General features: G+C 41.3%; 1 protein-coding gene across 2 annotated transcripts in view; it reads left to right on the forward strand.

Moving 5' to 3' along the window:
- The window catches only part of aopep (aminopeptidase O (putative)), an 89,158-nt gene that overhangs the window by 46,526 nt on the left and 25,774 nt on the right, over window positions 1–16,858 (forward strand). For both annotated transcript variants that reach the window (XM_005918977.3, XM_005918979.3), the window contains exons 13-14: window positions 3,824–3,886; window positions 5,035–5,121. In XM_005918977.3, the coding sequence (XP_005919039.1) occupies window positions 3,824–3,886; window positions 5,035–5,121 (150 nt within the window). The remainder of the gene's footprint in view (window positions 1–3,823; window positions 3,887–5,034; window positions 5,122–16,858) is intronic.

The raw sequence follows: 16,858 nt of genomic DNA on the forward strand, positions 1-16,858 counted from the left end.
TTTTCTTTTTAACCCCCAGATGTGTTTAGACAAGGTGACGGAGTTCTGAATTATGAGCAGCAGCCAGCAACATCCAGGAACCACTTTCCTCCATTGTCTCACGTCTAATGGAAGCTTCTCGTGTCGCATCTGCCACATTGGTTGTGTCGCATCCGGTATGGCATGACGCCACATGAGAAGAACAGCTTTAAAATGGCTACGCAGCAGGGAATATTATTAACTACTATAGTTTAAATTGTGTGCAATAATTCAGAAACCATTTGTTAAAAATAGCTTATATTTAAATTGGTTATAAAAGGTTATGTATATTAAGATTGTGACTGCTTTGCATTAAAGGTAGGTGCCAACCTTGCTCGGCTTCAACTAACAGAAGTTACTGAACTGAGCACCTTGTGCAGTTATTAACACCCTGACCTAGGAATGTGTACTCCACCAAGCAAGGTAGTTATAACCCCCCAAATAGTCATAATGCTAACCTTAGCTTTAACACAGGATTTCACAAACCAGTTTTTAACATCATGGTGGTCACATCCATCTTTAAGTTATATTTAGCCATCGCAAGACTGCTACTGTATCTTGGTGAGGTGAGCAGTCCTGCTTTATCTGCCCCCTCAAAGGGTTACAAATACTAGGATTGCTCAGACAATCAATCCACTCCAACAGCTTCTTCAATTCTGCCATCTCCATGGTTACAGATCTTAATTACCACTGTGCGTGTGTGCAGTTTTTAGTGTCTGTTCCTGTGTCTGGGAGCCTTCACCTTCTGGATGCGATGATGTAACTTGAGTCTTCCAGGGGCCTCTCAGGGTGGAAAGGACAGTGCGGAGGGAGTGCTCCGCTGTTTTTTCACACCCGATTGGGTGAAAGCTGATTGTTTTTGCAGAGGCTTTTTTTGTGTTTGATGTGCCAGTCAGAGCGCTGGCTAATAAGATCAGCCCAATCGATTGAAACCTTTCACAAATGCAAGTGCTTGTGCATTATGTACACTGGGCACAAACACATTTTTAAAATCTCACATGCTGCCTCTCTTTCTCCTCTCTGCCTCCTTTGCTCTTGAATGTGCTTGAATTGAAGAAAGGCAGGAAATGATTTGGCCTAATAATAAACAATGACATCCACCAATCCTGTGCTGAACGATGGAGAATGAGAAGGCCAGTGTCGGTTTATTTTAGACCTCAAGAGTTCCCATTGGGATTATGATGTAGCATGGAATATTTTGTTGATTCATTGATTCACCAGAGCTTTTAGCTCCTTCTTCTACTTAAACTACACCTACATGATAGTGTTTATTTTTTGTATTAATTACCAGTTGTCATATACTGATTTCAGTGCTGCTGATTTACCTAGTACATAATTGATGCTTTTTGATCTTCCTGGCAGGTATTAGATTTAGATTTCCTAAACCTAAAAATCTTTAAAAGAGCAAAATGAAACTCTGGGATTTGACAAAGAAAATAGTACCAATACCTAGAGCTCTGTCTTTGTAAAAATTTGCTCTCATACTTGTGCAATACAGCAACACGTATGTGTTTTGTAGCAATAAAACTTATGTAAGACAAATATCCTGAAGGTGTTCACCAAATAAGTTTGATTTTCAGTCTAATTTTTAAAATATATATAAAAATATAAAAAGGTATTTTTTCCCTTCCTGGTTTAATTTTAATTTCTTAATGTTAATTTGTTTAATTTGTCTGAATTGTAATATTAGAAAAAAATAACCCCAGTACATATGAAATGGGGTTTTTAAATGATGATTTCATTTATTAAGGGAAAAAAGCTATCCAAACTTACATGAAAAAGTAATCGACCCCTAAACCTAATAACTAGTTGTGCCATCCTTGGCAGCAAAAACTGCAATTAGGTGTTTGTGATAACTGGCAGTGAGTCTTTCACATCACCGTGGATGAATTTCGGCCTACTCTTTTTTTGCTGAATTGTTGCAGGTCAGCCACATCGGAGGGTTTTTTGAGTTTGAACAATCTGTTAAAGTTCAAGCTAATGATGCTTAATCGGATTTAAGTTCAGCCTTTGACCATATATATGTGTAAATATATTCATTTATTTTTAACCATTCAGAGGTGTGTTTTGAATCATTGTCTAGCTCCATAATGAACTGATGGGCTCGACATTCTCTTTCAGGACTTTTTAGTAGAGAGCAGAATTAATGGATGTTTTAACCCTTTCCAGACTGATACATGTCAATGGCTTTGTTTTTTTTATCCTTGAATTGTGGCATGATGTGTTGCAGCTTGTAGCTAAGTCATTTTTTTTGTATTCAACAGGTCTCACAGTAATCAGGTCTCGGTGTGGGTCGTGAAATTAAACTCAGCTTTCCAAAAGTAGTTAATCCATTCTACAAACATCTTAAACATATGTGTGACAGATATGGGAAAAACTAAGAAATCAGGAATGTGGCAAATATTTTTTCACACAACTGAGCTTCATATTAACAAATCCGGATATAAATACACTTCCTCTAAACATATCTGGATGTGTCCAGATCCGGAGTTTTACAGTTGGAAATACTGGATGTATTCACATTATTTATCAAATGAAAAGACTGCTGTGAAGAACTTTAAGTATATCCGTGCAAAGACATTTCAAGTAAAATATGGTTAAAGCAAAAATACCAAAGCATGAAAGGATCTGAGAAACAAAGACAGAGACGTCACCATTTACGAGTATGAAATGAATGAGAGGCACTTAAGAGGGAAAGAGATGCAACTTGTGAACTTCTACACCCAGTCAAATATCGATTCACTAAAGAGACTAGAGAGACACCACAGAGACGCAGGCGCAGGACGAGAGAGTTGGCGAGAGACAAAGGTCTTGCTATTCAGGGAATGGCAGTGGAGATCTAGGCAGCAAGAGTTATGTGTGGTATCCTGTTACACAATGGCAATTTAGTACTTCAACACTCACTACATTCTACACTACCCACTCTCAAAACCTCCCTCTCTCTGTACCTCTCTGTGTCTCTCCATCCTTGCCTTTTACACACACCTTCATGCTATTTCTGCTTGAGCAGCAGACACTTTTGTATAATACTTGTAGAGAAGTACACAGGCATCCAGTTATAGTATTGAACTTTGTGTGTGTGTGTGTGTGTGTGTGTGTGTGTGGCTATGGTAACCCTAATACCTGAAACACAGCGCGGCTCTGTGTGTGTGCGTGGGAACGTCTGTGGAGTGCATATCGTGGATTGAGGCTGAGGCGAATATCGTGTGTCGCTGCTGCCTGTGTGTGTGAGTGAGCTGTGTGACATTGTGAACACCTTGCTTCCACGCACTCCTGTCTGTCTCCTTCTTTTTCCCCACTCCACGTACACACCCGCAAGCACACGTGTACACATGGCATCATCGCTCTGGTGCGTGATTCACGTCACTTGAGCAGCGGCTTTGCTGAGGGCTTAAATAAGGTGAGAGAGTAAGGGCTGTGGGTGCGTAGATGTTCGCTTGCATGAATGACTGCACATATATGTGTGCGTGTAATGGTGGAGGACTAAGGTGACTATCAGTCCTGTAGTTGCTTGTAAATCAGGTGATTCCCCCCCGCCCCCCCCTCCTTTTCGTACACCACCCCTTCCTCCTCTTTACTCCTTTCTCTCATCCTCCGGAGTCAAGTTGCGAGTTTCCGTCAGAGGAACAAGTGATAGCGCTCCCACCTCTTCCCTCTCCTCCCACCTCTCTTCTCTCTCCCTCCCCTTCCTGCTTTGCTCTCTCTCTCTCTCTCTCTCTCTCCTTCTCTGCCTCTGCAAAGCATTCCACTCTGTCCTGATCACTTGCCCCTGGCTCACTGCTTTCCCTTCTTCTCTCTCGTTCAGTGGCTGTATGAAAGGAGCGCCGTGTGGTCGCAGGCAAGGCTGGTGGAAGAAGTCAAAGCAGAGGTAGGCACTCTCTCTCTCTCTCTTTCTTTCCTCCTCTTCTTTCTTTCCCTGTCCCTTCCTCTCATCTTCAGGGAGTGGCAAAGGAAGCACTCAGATTTTCAAATATTGCACCTTAGATTGCTTGATATGATTGTCACCTGATTCCCATCAGCCTCGTTTCCTTCGGTGTGTTACTCTGCCACTGTTTCTCTTTACTTGCTTTGTTTTTCTACCATCTGGTTGTGTCCTCCGCTTCACAGGGATTGATACCATCTCTTATCTCTACCTCTCTTGCACTCCCTTTACCTCTCTTTTTCTCATCTGCTCACTTTCGTTTCAGTCTCTCCCTCTGTCTGTCTCTGAGTGAAGTGCGGCACACAGCGCTCTACATCTGTTGCGTGTCATTCTGTGCAGCCTATCAGATTTCCCTTAAAGCTCTCATCTTGTTCTTAATTGCTTTGCCTATATTTTCCAGTTCTCCCAGTTGTATCTCTGTAAAAAGTAATTATTTGTATTTTAACTACCTTAAAACAGGAACTGTGCTTAAGCGACTGCGCTGTAGACATGATTAATTTACTTTACATACTTTACATTTACTTTACATACTTTACATTTACTTTACATACTTTTTGGGAACTTGACTTTTCCTGTAGTCGTGTGTTTCTGTGAATTCATGTGGAACAAAAGGAACCAATGTTGGTAGATATGACTTTGGCCTTGATTGTGATTGGCTGTTGCACTCCAGGCTCTGTTACAACAACATACTTTCACTAGAACTCTTTTGTCTCAGCCACTTGTTTGGGTTGGAGCACGAGTGAGTGTGAGCCTGTGAGAAGGAAGGAGCTGTAGACTGTTATATATTATTGTGCCTGTCATGCTAATGGCTTGTTAACCTTACTTTTTTTTCATGGAGATTTGATTTGGTTTACATTTACTTCTTGCTATTTACTCTTTTCTCTACTGTACACCCCTTCTTTCTCTCTCTCTCTCTGTCTGTGTCATCATTACACCCTGTCATAATTTCTTCTGCGGTTGTCCCCTTTTTCCTGATTCTCCTTCACGCTTCTCTTCCCTCTCACTCAAACCCTGCTACTTTGCTGTCTCCACTTGTCTACCTTTACACGCTCTTCTTTTTCCCGCCTTCATCCCCCCAATTCTCCCTCCTGCAGGTTGTAAAATGGATCCTCCTCAGTCAGAGTCATCACGGGAAGGGCAGAAAGCGGAAGAGAATGGAGCCCAAGGTGAACTACAAAGAGGTAGGAGGCACTCTGCTGTATTAAAAACTCCATCTACCTTCACTCTGCTCTACTTCTAACTCTTGGACATGTCCCCTAGCTTGTTTGAAAGCCTCTTTCATTCTAACCACCTTGATTTTTTTTTCTCCACTTAAAGTAGCTGATCGTTACAGTATTTCTTGTTTGTCTGAAAACACAATTATCCCTAATTCTGTTTATGTGTTACGTCTGTGAGGACAGTCTGCCCTGTACTTGTTTAAGTCTGTGTTTATGTTGTGTCCTCTGTCTACATATTTAACCTTTTAAGAGCTTGTATACATCACATAGCATGTGTGTGGCCTTGGTAAGTGTGTGTGCGTGTGTGTGGGTAGGTGTCTGTGTTTCTCTCAGGGAGGTGGACATCATTGCGCTTTTTTGACATTGAGGAGATACTTTCTGGAACTTTCCTTTGCAAACAGTTTTCTTCTCATTTACCAGCAAATAAAATAGTAAAAATTCCATTAAAAACAATCCAAAAATGATGCTTTAGCCCGTGTGAGTATGTGTAGTGTTAATTAGGAATCTCTGGAGACTGCTAATCCCCTCCACCCACTAATTGACACATGGACTTGCACACGCCTGCATCATTAATGAACACACACTGATCTATAAGCCACAGAGGGCCAGAAGTCATTAGCGAGAGTGGAGCAGCTTTTATATATCACTCGCAATATGTTCAGATGTTGTACACTGTAGGAAACATTTGCAAAGCTACTCATCTTTTTCTACAATGTATTTTATGTCATGAATAAATTAGGTGCCCCCGGAGTCTTTGAATAAAATTTTGGAGGAGGAAATAAAACACTGCTCTTTACATCCACTTTATTTCTAGGGTTTCACATTTTCTCTCTTTGTACTGCTGCTTCCAGTGAAAGCAGGGGTATACATATTTAAGGTGTGCTTAAAAGTTTATTTTAAATAAGATCTCATGTTGGAGCATGACCTTTTTTCTGGATTCAATTAGCTTCAGCTCCTTTCAATTCCTGTGTTGTAATTTGGAGCACACGTGAATGAAATGTCAGAGCGGTCCCTACCCCCACCCCCTCCTCCCTTCAACCCACCTGATACCTATCGTCTGGCTTATTTACAACATAAGCACACACATATATATATACACAAATACACTTAGTTCTATGGGGCAGCAAAAGGGACTGTTCCTGTGGGGTGGGGGCAGAGAGTGCTGAAATCAGCCTCACGAAAGAATAGCCAATTACTGTCCACTTGGCCGTGCACAATAGTGAGAAAGAGGAGGGAGGGACGGATGGACGGACGGACGGACGGATGGAGCAAGGGAGCAGGGGGGATATAGGGGCAGGGGTGTGGGAGGTCAGCGTTTGAAGTTACACCATAAAAGCCATCCTGAAAGGAAACACTGAGTGACCCCTCCCCCCCAATCCATCCACTCCTCTCCCCTCTCTCCCCTGCGGCCCGGCCCTCTCCTCTTCTCCTCCCCTGCATCTCCCTCCCTTCCCTTTGTTTCAGCGAACAGAGTGCCCCATGGACCAACCAGGTGTATTTTATATTACTCCTTCATGTACTTCAAACGCCAAACAGCCCAATTTCTCCTCACCCCCTCTCCTCTTGATCTACTACTCCTTCTTTCCTTTTCCCTCCATCTATCAGCCTGTTGTAAGGCTATAAATCACCTTGCAGATCTGATCAGCAAAGGTAAAGAGAAAAACCAAAGGTAGGAGCATAAAACGCCAGAGACGGGAAGGCAAGAGAGGACTGACTTAAATAGCTGAGGCTATGATTGGATCATTAGATGGAAAATTGTAAACACTTGATATCACTATTTTGAATTCTGTATCTCCTGTGGTTTATTTTGGATCAATTCAGCTGAAACTTAAACTTAAAATAGATCTAAGCCACAAAATGATGAGCTTCAGTGGAAAATGACAAAGGGAGGGGGAATGGGAGATGCTACTTGAGACAAGAGGGGGCATAGGTGATGGCATGACTGTACAGAAAGAGGACAGCCATGGGAATAAAAGGTTAAAAGAAAAAGTAGAGGACAAGGGGAAAACAAATTGGTAAAACAGGACTTTTGGACCTCAAGCTAGACTAGCGGTGGATTAGAGGTTGATGATTGTGGAATCCAGTACGGTAATGAATCCGCTGCAGACATTTGAGGAAATGAGGACCAGAGTGGATATTTGAAAAGATGAATCACACATGTGTGGATACATATGCAGCATTGGTCAGTTGTTGTAGAGGTGGTTAGGAAGAAAGAGAAGAAAAAGTGAGGGGGGCAAGAGAAAAAGTAGGATATTTAGTGGGGAGGAATCAGGCTGAGCTAGTGTTTAGCACTAATGACATCAGGGATGATTAGGGAATATACACACATTTACGCACCGACACAAACCTATAGGTTCATAAAGTGCATGAGCCAGACACCCCCTGCAGAGCAGCCCGAGATCTGGTCAATTTAATAGAGCCAAAGTTTATTACCAACTTCCCCTCGTCTTTGTTTCTGTGTAACGTTATTGATTTACAAGCATCTCGGTGTGCACGCCGAGCACTTTCCTTGTCCACACGTGTAAGTTGCGCGCGCACGTCTGATATGTGTGCATGTGTCCAGCGTGCGTGGAGAGGTCTGAAGAGGGATATTAGTCACGCCCGTGTGGTAATGGGCCTCATTTTGCTCTCATTTTCATCTGTGGTCTCCGTAATGAGGGGGTCCATCTGCCCCTGCTGATCAAGACAGGAAACCCTGTAGGGGAATTTTGTGAATAACTGGAGATCTTGGCCAACTAGTTTGGCAAAAATCTGCTTGCCTGTTCTGATTGTGCAGTTAGTAATTTGCAATTGATCTGGTACTTTATCATCAACTAGCTTCCATATTAAATAGCTGGGAAATGGTCAGTGGGCATCGTAACAGACCAAAGCTTATCCTAAAACCTCAGTGCAGCCTTGTTAGCTGTATGGAACTGCATGGAAAAAGTGGCTTGTGGAAATTTCTTGTGGGTTTAATGGCAGGCGAGTTACAATAACATTTTAAAACTCCTATAATGGGGTTAAATTAAAATCTGGGTGTTTAATATTGCTAATGTTGATCAAGTAAACAACCTCCACACTTTAGGCTTTTTTAAGGTACTTTTGTACTTGAATGCAGTGTATTAGTTCAGTTTGTCCTGCTGTATTTAGCGCAGATGTGATAAGGTTCTGTATATAGAGCATGTTTACATAGCTCCTTCTCCAGATAAACATATCTGGAAATTGTGTAATCCTGAATTCTTTTCGTTCCAGCTGAAATTGTTTTAGACCACACTATTTTTAATTCCAAACTGCAAACCTTTGTGAATGTAAGCATGCACGAGTCTTCTGTCAATGAGATCAATGAGATTTTATTGTCCCAAACATTGTGATTTTAGTCATAATTAACCGAGGACTTCTAATCATTTCATTTAAATTGTATGATTCCACATTTTCACCATGCTTTCACCCACACAAAAAGATTTTTAGCCTTGTAGTATTTATTGCACGGTTTACCATATGATTATACACACAGAGTTTCTGCAGGCTCAGAGTGATAATGTAAGAACAGGGACATCTTTCTCTGGGCCACAGACGCAGCAGAATACGCTGACAATGAATCAGCTTCCATCTCAGTGTCACTCCATCACCTCATTTGCACCTACACGCCAGTGTGCATCTTCCTGGTTAATGACACGAGTTACTATGGAAACACGCATCATCAAGTTTGTGTTTGTTGCCATGGAAATGTCAACAACAACAGGTTTAGAAGAACATCCTGTCTTGCAACAGCACTTCGATGGTTAAAGTGTACCCTCTTGAAACAGAAGCAGGGCAGTTGACTTAGACGTTGTCACACGGGCTGGCATTATCACAATATTCAGCAGCTGCAGCTTATATATTTTGTGAGAAATTATTGATAACTTTAACTTTATACTGCATGCCTTCTAGGTTAAAATTTTAAAGATACGCATGTCCAGTGTGGAAATTAAATTCTACTTCCGTTTGCTCTACAGCAGTTACTAAACGGACCTTGCAGCGCTGGAATGCCGCAAGGACATATATGTTGGCTTCTATTTTAGGAGACAATTTAAACACGTGAATAAATGAACTGAGTTTGAGTGGTGACTGAAATCTCTTGTGTTGTAATGAGGTGCGATGTTGATTGATGTTGGTTCGACAGGGGAAGTAGTAGTGGTTATAACAGGGGCCCCTGTTGGAGAGTAAACAATAGGAAGGCCATGATCAAAAGCCTCTTCAGTTGGGTGGGGTTTGCAGGTGGTGCACATTACCCTTTCATAGTGGGCTTCTGTAATTAGCAGATGGGAAACACGAGAGAGAGCAATGTGGAAATAGTTTCAATCAGTGTTATTTGGTACTTCTTCATGGCTTTGATTATTGTAAACATAGCTGAGGAGTGGGAGATGTTCCCACATAAAAGACAGACAGAATTTAATCCTTAGCCCATGTTTTGCAAACAAAGACTTAAATGTTTTGCGTCTGCATGTGTAAAAATTGCAGGAAAGTCTTAAGAAGGAAGTCCGAGACGCACGTATGCCGAAAGCCTTGTATTTATTTTTCTCTCCTTCTGAATCTGTCTTCCTCTTCTTGCCGTTGTTTAGAGTTTGACCAGTAGCCATGAAATAAAGCATATCCGTTTAGTAATGGTGTTTTTCATGGCATCTGTGTTGCTGTTTTCTTCAATAAGACGTCACTGCTTCAAATTGCACTCAGCCATAATTGGCGATCTGAACTCCGCCCCTGTGTACTGTTGACAAGGACACATCTGGTTTTCCCTCGTTTTTGTTTTCCAGTCTCCAGTGTGCTTCACTCCTGGTTTATTCGGCCTTTTCCTTTACTCTTTATATCAGTCTTCCCCCCCCCCCCCCCCCCTTTCTAACTCTGTCTCACTCTTTCTGTGTGTGTCTTTCTCTCTGTGATTTATTGGCAATGAATCAGGGATGAGGGAGTATGCCGAAGGAGAGATGGGAACATTCAGGGAAATGGCTGTTTCCGGCCAGACTTCACATCAGGATGGGAAAGTGTATGTGCATGTGTGTGTGTGTGTGTGTGTGTGTGTTTCTTCGTCATCACCAACTGGGGATCAGCGAAGGGCTGCTTTCTGGCTCTGTCCGCTTTCGTGGAACAGCCCATTACACAAAAGCGGGCAACCCACTGTTTTTAAATAAAATCCCGATGAAGCTTTTAATACACACAGGAGCACATGTGAGTTTTTGGAAAACATTGCATCCTTGCTTTTCGATAATACATTGAATAAAAAATGACCTTCGGCTTTGGTTGTGATTTTATGATGATTAGTTCTACTTTTTTAAATTTTAGACTTTTCTTATTGAACAATCATGTTATAGTCAGTGTTGGTGTGATGGGAGGTTGAAGGCTGAGGTTTTGTTCAAATTATAGATTGTTATAGTTTGCGAGTGGCTGCTGGCTGATGCCAGGTCACAAAGAGGGTGGCAGACCGAAAAACCACATTGTGATCACTTTGCTAGCTGCAGTCGCATGTAGTTGGACGTTGACTTGTCTGCAAACACTTGCCGTTTACTTCCCAAGTAGTAGTGAAACTCGGGAGTGCGACGTAAACCACAAATGGAGACCTTTCACCTTTAAAGTAAGAGCTGTGTCTTACTGCTGCAATAACAACACAGAAGTTTTTATATTTAGAAGTTTTAAAACTTTTACTTTGTCAGTGAACCTTCTACATTTCTGACTTGCATCATAGCAATCTGCTACCAACCAAAGCAGTCATGAGGATGTTTTCTGTGCAGCATCCTTTACCTCTTTGCTACCAGTTTCACACTAGTGACAGCCACACGTTGGTGGCTGCCACTCACCGTTCTCTAGGCCTGCATGAATGGAGCTTTAGCAATGCATCTCATTACAGCAACTGGCAGTACCAACTCAGAACTGTTTGAACAATACAACATTTTCCCTTTAAACTGGTGGTCTCCAGGCCTGTGTTACTGAGGTCAAAGCTTAGATTCTTTTGTAAATATGATGTACAGATTGTCTGGACTCTTGGGTGTTAGATAAAGAGTTCAGGGAGGCGGGAGGCAGAGTTTAAATAAGGATGCGGTGTGAATTTGAAGTTTCATACACAAAGTGTTTAATATGAAAAACAAAATTCTTGTATTTCTCTTCAGTGGGAGCACCGCAACCAGTGGATTCAGTCATAATCACTTATTTATTTTAAGCTTTATTTTCTTGAACTTTTACATGTGATTTCCAGTTACTGAACCATAGCAAACCATCTCCACAGTGCAGAGCTTTGTGGGTGTAGTGAGATAGGTGCCTGCAAACCAGAGGGTATTATCTTTGCTTATTAACTGTGTTTTATCATCTGCATCCATTTATTCTCTTATGCTGTTAGTAATACGTCTTTTGCGTTACACTATTTGAACTTGTGTTGATAGAAATGGAGATACCCTCTAAAGAGTTTTTTCTAGCCATGTGAGTCTTTGGCACTACATATTTACATATTTCACAAAATGCACAAACACTGTACACCTGTATATCTAATCTATGTGTGACTGAACAATGATAAGTAGCCAGAAATTAAATAAACATGAGATAGAATGGGCAGATATATGGACTTTATTCTCCCCCACTCTGAGCTTTTAGTTTTCAGTTTCCAGAAACTGTAGAGAAGTATGAGTACACAGAGTCATTTACTGTCTGCTCAACATATACAAATAACACATTAACCACCTGAAAGACACAATGGCACATATAATGTAGCTACAGATAGGGAGTGAGGGTGAGTCCAGGACATGTTGAGACAATGGAGCACGAGCAAAACAACAGATCAATAAAAGTATCTTTACAGCTTTGTCATCTTCTGCAGTATCTGTTGTGCAAAGTGCTGACCAGGAAGGACAGATTGTGTGGGAATTGAAGGATCAGCAGCAAACAACTGCTCTTTGATTCACTGTTCTCTCACAATTGCTTTGCATCAATAAGCGGTTGATCCACCGTGACCTTCCGTGGAAACTTCTCAGTCTAGTTTGTGCTTAATTCAATGAATAAATAGTCAGGGATGAAGTAGTTTCATGACAGACCTGATGTCATAATCCATAAATCCAGTAAATGCTTCCTATAATGAGTTTAACTCACGGTGCAGCATAATTGGATATTACTGTATGAAATGACACGCAAAGTCTGTAAAAGTTACACCCAGTTTTCCACTTTCTCCTGCAGTCATGCTGAAAATAGTTTTTCCTAGTGACAGATAGCAAAAAGCTAGACAAAAATAAAGTGAGAGGAGATAATTAAAATTTATCAAGGTTGCAAGTGTTAGTGATGTTTAGAGTCGGGCGAAGTGGAGATGGCTCCATTTGTGTTGCGTTAATGAGGGAGAGACAGAATGAAAGTGAGAGGGATAGAGTGCCAGTGCCTATTTGTCCCATTTATCATTCAGCTGCGTTTCTGTTTTCGGGGTCATTTGAAGCTCACTGGCGCCCTCGTCTTATCCGGAGTTCCCCACCATCTGTGTTTGTGCATTCGTGTATGTGATGTATATGTGTGTCTGTGTGTGTGTGTGTGTGTGTGTGTGTGTGTGTGTGTGTGTGTGTGTGTGTGTGTGTGTGTGTGTGTGTGTGTGTGAAGTTGATTAACAGTAAAGGAGTAGGGCATATAGAGATCAGCAGTCAGGGCTGACGATGTTGACAAGCTGTTTTATGCCGGTTGTTGCTGCTCAGAGATACCACTGCAAATGGGTGTTTATGTGCACCTGTCCATACACACACACATTAGTAATACTGTCTTTGTGTGCATCCTCTAGCCTTGTACAACTTGCAGCTAAAAGCTTAATCCCAATCCATTTAAAACCAGATCTTAACCTTCAAAAAACCTTTTAAATACATGTCAGAAACTGAGGATGAGCCAAAATGTTCAAACTTTCCAAATGTGTCCTCACCTCAAGGTCTCAAATTCAATTTGGTCACGGACACACAAATATAGAAATATACGAGAAGGCAAAGAGTTTTGCTGAAGAAGAGTGGGGTTGGCGTAAAGAGTAGTTGTATACAACGAGAGTAGCTCCAATAGGCTTTTCACTGAAGTGGTCAAAAGCAAAAAAAAGTACACACACACACATACACACATACACATGCATTCTGAATCCCTGAAGCATTTGAGTGTCATTAAAGTGCAGCTGTGTTTGTCTTTCCAGCACACATGGAAAACACATCAGGGACAGACGAAGCGAGAGAGATCAGCCTTCTGAATATGTCTGCCACAATACGTAGAAACAGAGCACCACACTTTGTCACTGGCACAGATCCCCATTGTTCATTTTGGAGTCCGTTCAAACACAAATGTAGACATTTGAGTATAATGCAGTGCTATAAAACGCAGTGTAGCGCAGAGGTCGCGATGTTAAAGCTGGCGACACTTCAGCCGGACATTTAGTGTAGAGTCATGTTTAATATTGGGCTGGGCTGTAAAATGGAAGTAGCTTTTTAATGGTGGGAAATGAATCAATGCTTTTCGCATAAAATCTGATTTAGGCGTCACCTCGCTGTTTTCATTGCCCGCATCGTTTAGGAAACAGCGCGCAATGTGGTGTTTGTGTGTCTGTGTGTGCGCATATGAACGCAGAGTGATGAGTGCTACAACATCTGTCTTTCCTGGTAATGACTGGGGAGACTACAGCGCCTCCGGGCATCCCCGACACATTTAGTGGCGTTAAGAAAAAAAAAACTGCTTGCACACACATTCACACATGTACACAAAGTAATGTCAGCTGTATGCTACTAGATCCAATGATTACAGAAATCCCTGTGAATGAGTGCAATAATATTACTCAAATATTTGACACTAAGTGTCTGATGTGCGGGTGCAGTCTGAGAGAAACCCTGGCTCATAATCCCCTGTTCTTCATTTGTTGGGGTTACGCTTATTCACTCCATGTGAGTGGGTGTATGTGCTAATGGCCGCATTGGCTTTCCTTTAACGTTAGAGACATTTTAAAACTGTTTGAGAAGCAGAGACAGATCCATCACCTAACTGTGACTTCACTAAGAGGCTTGTTGCCAGAAACCCCCGTTTTACAAATTTTATGGCCCCCCTTTGAGACCCATTGAGGTACTGGACCTCTGTGGGGTCTCCGTTAAGTGTCTGGCACCAGGATTGGATTGGAGTCTGGGGCGTTTGTTGGTTGGGTCCGTGCTTTGTGCTCTTTGTTGTGTTCGCCGTTGTGTGTGGTAGCTGGTTGGATTGTCCCGTTAGGATGGCTGCTGCCATTGGGGAGTGTCGTTACCATGGAAGTGCATGGTTGGTCTGGAGCAATGTTGTGCTGGGTGGTACGTCTCAAAGTAACATCAAGAACATTTCATCGTAACAAGATAATCAATGTTATTCACTTCACCTGCTAGTGGTTTAACTGCTCATCAGTGGAGACAGATTAAATATGTATTTTCAAACCACTCATTTTCTGAAATATGAGTCAGGTTTTTCCAATAAATCATGTGGTTTATAGAATTGTAAAAAACAAACAAACAAAAAAAAAAAAAACAGGGTGTCTTCTATCTGTTAATTTTGCCTAACCCACAGTTTTAAAAATATTTCTTTCACACAGGACAAGGAAAAGCTGAAGATCATCACAATTAAGAATTTGGAACAAGGGGCCTGCTGGGAATTATGGACATTTTTAGGTCTGGTTTTAGCTCTTGAAATGTTCTCATAACAAAATGTCACAGACACCGTCGATTCTTGCCCTGTTAAGAAGAAATAAATGCAATAAAACAGTAGAAGAAAAATATTCAAAAACAAAACAATAATTTTGTTGACATGTCAAGGTACCAAAAAACCCCGCCGGGGGATGACAGGACTCACAGTTTGAATCTTTTCAATGCTCTTGTACTGTCTAGTATTTACAGTCAGATACAGATAAATATTCCTCTCCCAGTCTGTCATATATTGCAAAGCTGAGTGTGGTATCATAATAGGAAAAAAGACAGGTTGTTGTGTAAGTTAATCTCTCCTCTTTCTGTTGCGTCTTCCTTCATTCTCTAATATCTTTTCCCCCTTTTGTGTCTGTATGTGTGCGTGTGTGTATCTGGCTCTTTGTGGATGCGCATGACTCCACAGCTGTGTGTGTCTGTCTGTCTGTCTGGGCAGCAGATATCTGGGTTTAGTCCATCCCACATACCTCTGTCAGCTCAGACTGCTTCAACCTACCAAGCCCAGAGTTCACTCATGAGACAACACACATATGCAGTATACTCCACACATACACACAGATACACAGGCAAGCCACAGGCAAGTTTCTCAGCTCGCACACAAACAAAAAGACACACTGAGACTTAAACTTTGAGCCACAAGAGGATTCATACAGTCTCCTCCTGAACATGACCTTTCTTTTTGATTGGTCTGGCAACATTAGCCTCACTGCTGCCGCTCCTTTGTTTTTGACTATGTCTGGCAGACACCTCCCATTTATCGCCCACTGTGTTTTCTTTTCCACTATGTTTTCCTTTCCCCTATCCTGTTTTTAATCTAGATTTCTCAGTGTATCTTTCAACAAGAGTTGATGCTGTCACTCCAAACTGGAGGTCATTGCTGATGCATGTTTGTGTTTTACCCTTATTATTGTTGTCATCTGAGTAAACCTAGCTTGAGTAGAGTCCTATCTGCCAGTGTGGGTTTGTGTGCATGCTTTTGCCTTCACTGTGTATGCTGACATTTAGAAACCTAACCACATCCAAAATGGCGTGGTGGAACTCTGTTGCACAAGCCGACAAAAGTGCTTTGACCCATTTGATTTTGTTACTGTGCCCTGTTAACCCCTGTAATTATTATAATTTAGAACAGAAACCACCACTGATATTTATCTGCCAAATCCATTATATGAAAATGGATTTTATTTAATTTTTTTATAAATACTACCCCGGTGGTAATATTTAACCACACCCCATAGGCTGCTCTCACCCTCCAAGTATAGTGCTAAAACAAATGAGATAAGGAAATTAAACTGAGGCTATTTCCAGCCTTTGTCACAATTCATGCATTTATACTTAATGCCTTTAAAGAGAGTGCAGTTTGAAATTTGTGAGGTATTTGAATTGTATTTGTGTCGAGCATCTGGGACGAATCAAATGCTTCAGCTAAAATCTAGCATGTTGATGATTAAATCAAAAAAGTTGCAAGACACTTACTTAATAAGTGCTGGTATCAGATAAAGTTGACATCAGCTCTTATTTGGTAAGTTTAAGGCTTTTTTGTGAACTGCCAGCACGATTAAATGTTTATATTCAAATTGTGTATAATTTAACAACCTTGTTATTGGAATTTACATATTAAAGGAAAAATCTGCTGTGTATGTGTGTGTCTCTGAAGAATTCACTGTGACTTCTAGGTGTCTGACAGGCATGTATTTTAACTTGTAGATCCACTCGAATTATTTAGACAGGGATAAAATAGTTTGTAGAGCTCTGTTTTAAGTTGCAGAAATCTGTTGCACTGATTTGAAAGAATTATCTGGCTTTGGATATGCATAAAACATTAGTTGAAAGGATCAACTCAAAGTTATGTTGATATTGTCATTGGATTTGGTGATAAAAATATAGACTATCATCAGGCTTATGCTCTGTCTGCTTGTGTAGCTGCACAAAAAAGCCTATATGCCTCTGTTCTCCACAATCCCTTTCTCCTCACCTCTCTCTTTGTCTAAGCTGACGTCCAGCTGTTTGGTTGTGTCACTGTTGTACAATTGCTACAGAATCCC

This window comes from Haplochromis burtoni, unplaced genomic scaffold, assembly GCF_018398535.1.
Source record: "Haplochromis burtoni strain Fernald_Lab_line unplaced genomic scaffold, NCSU_Asbu1 Contig_34, whole genome shotgun sequence".
NCBI classification, from domain to species: domain Eukaryota; kingdom Metazoa; phylum Chordata; class Actinopteri; order Cichliformes; family Cichlidae; genus Haplochromis; species Haplochromis burtoni.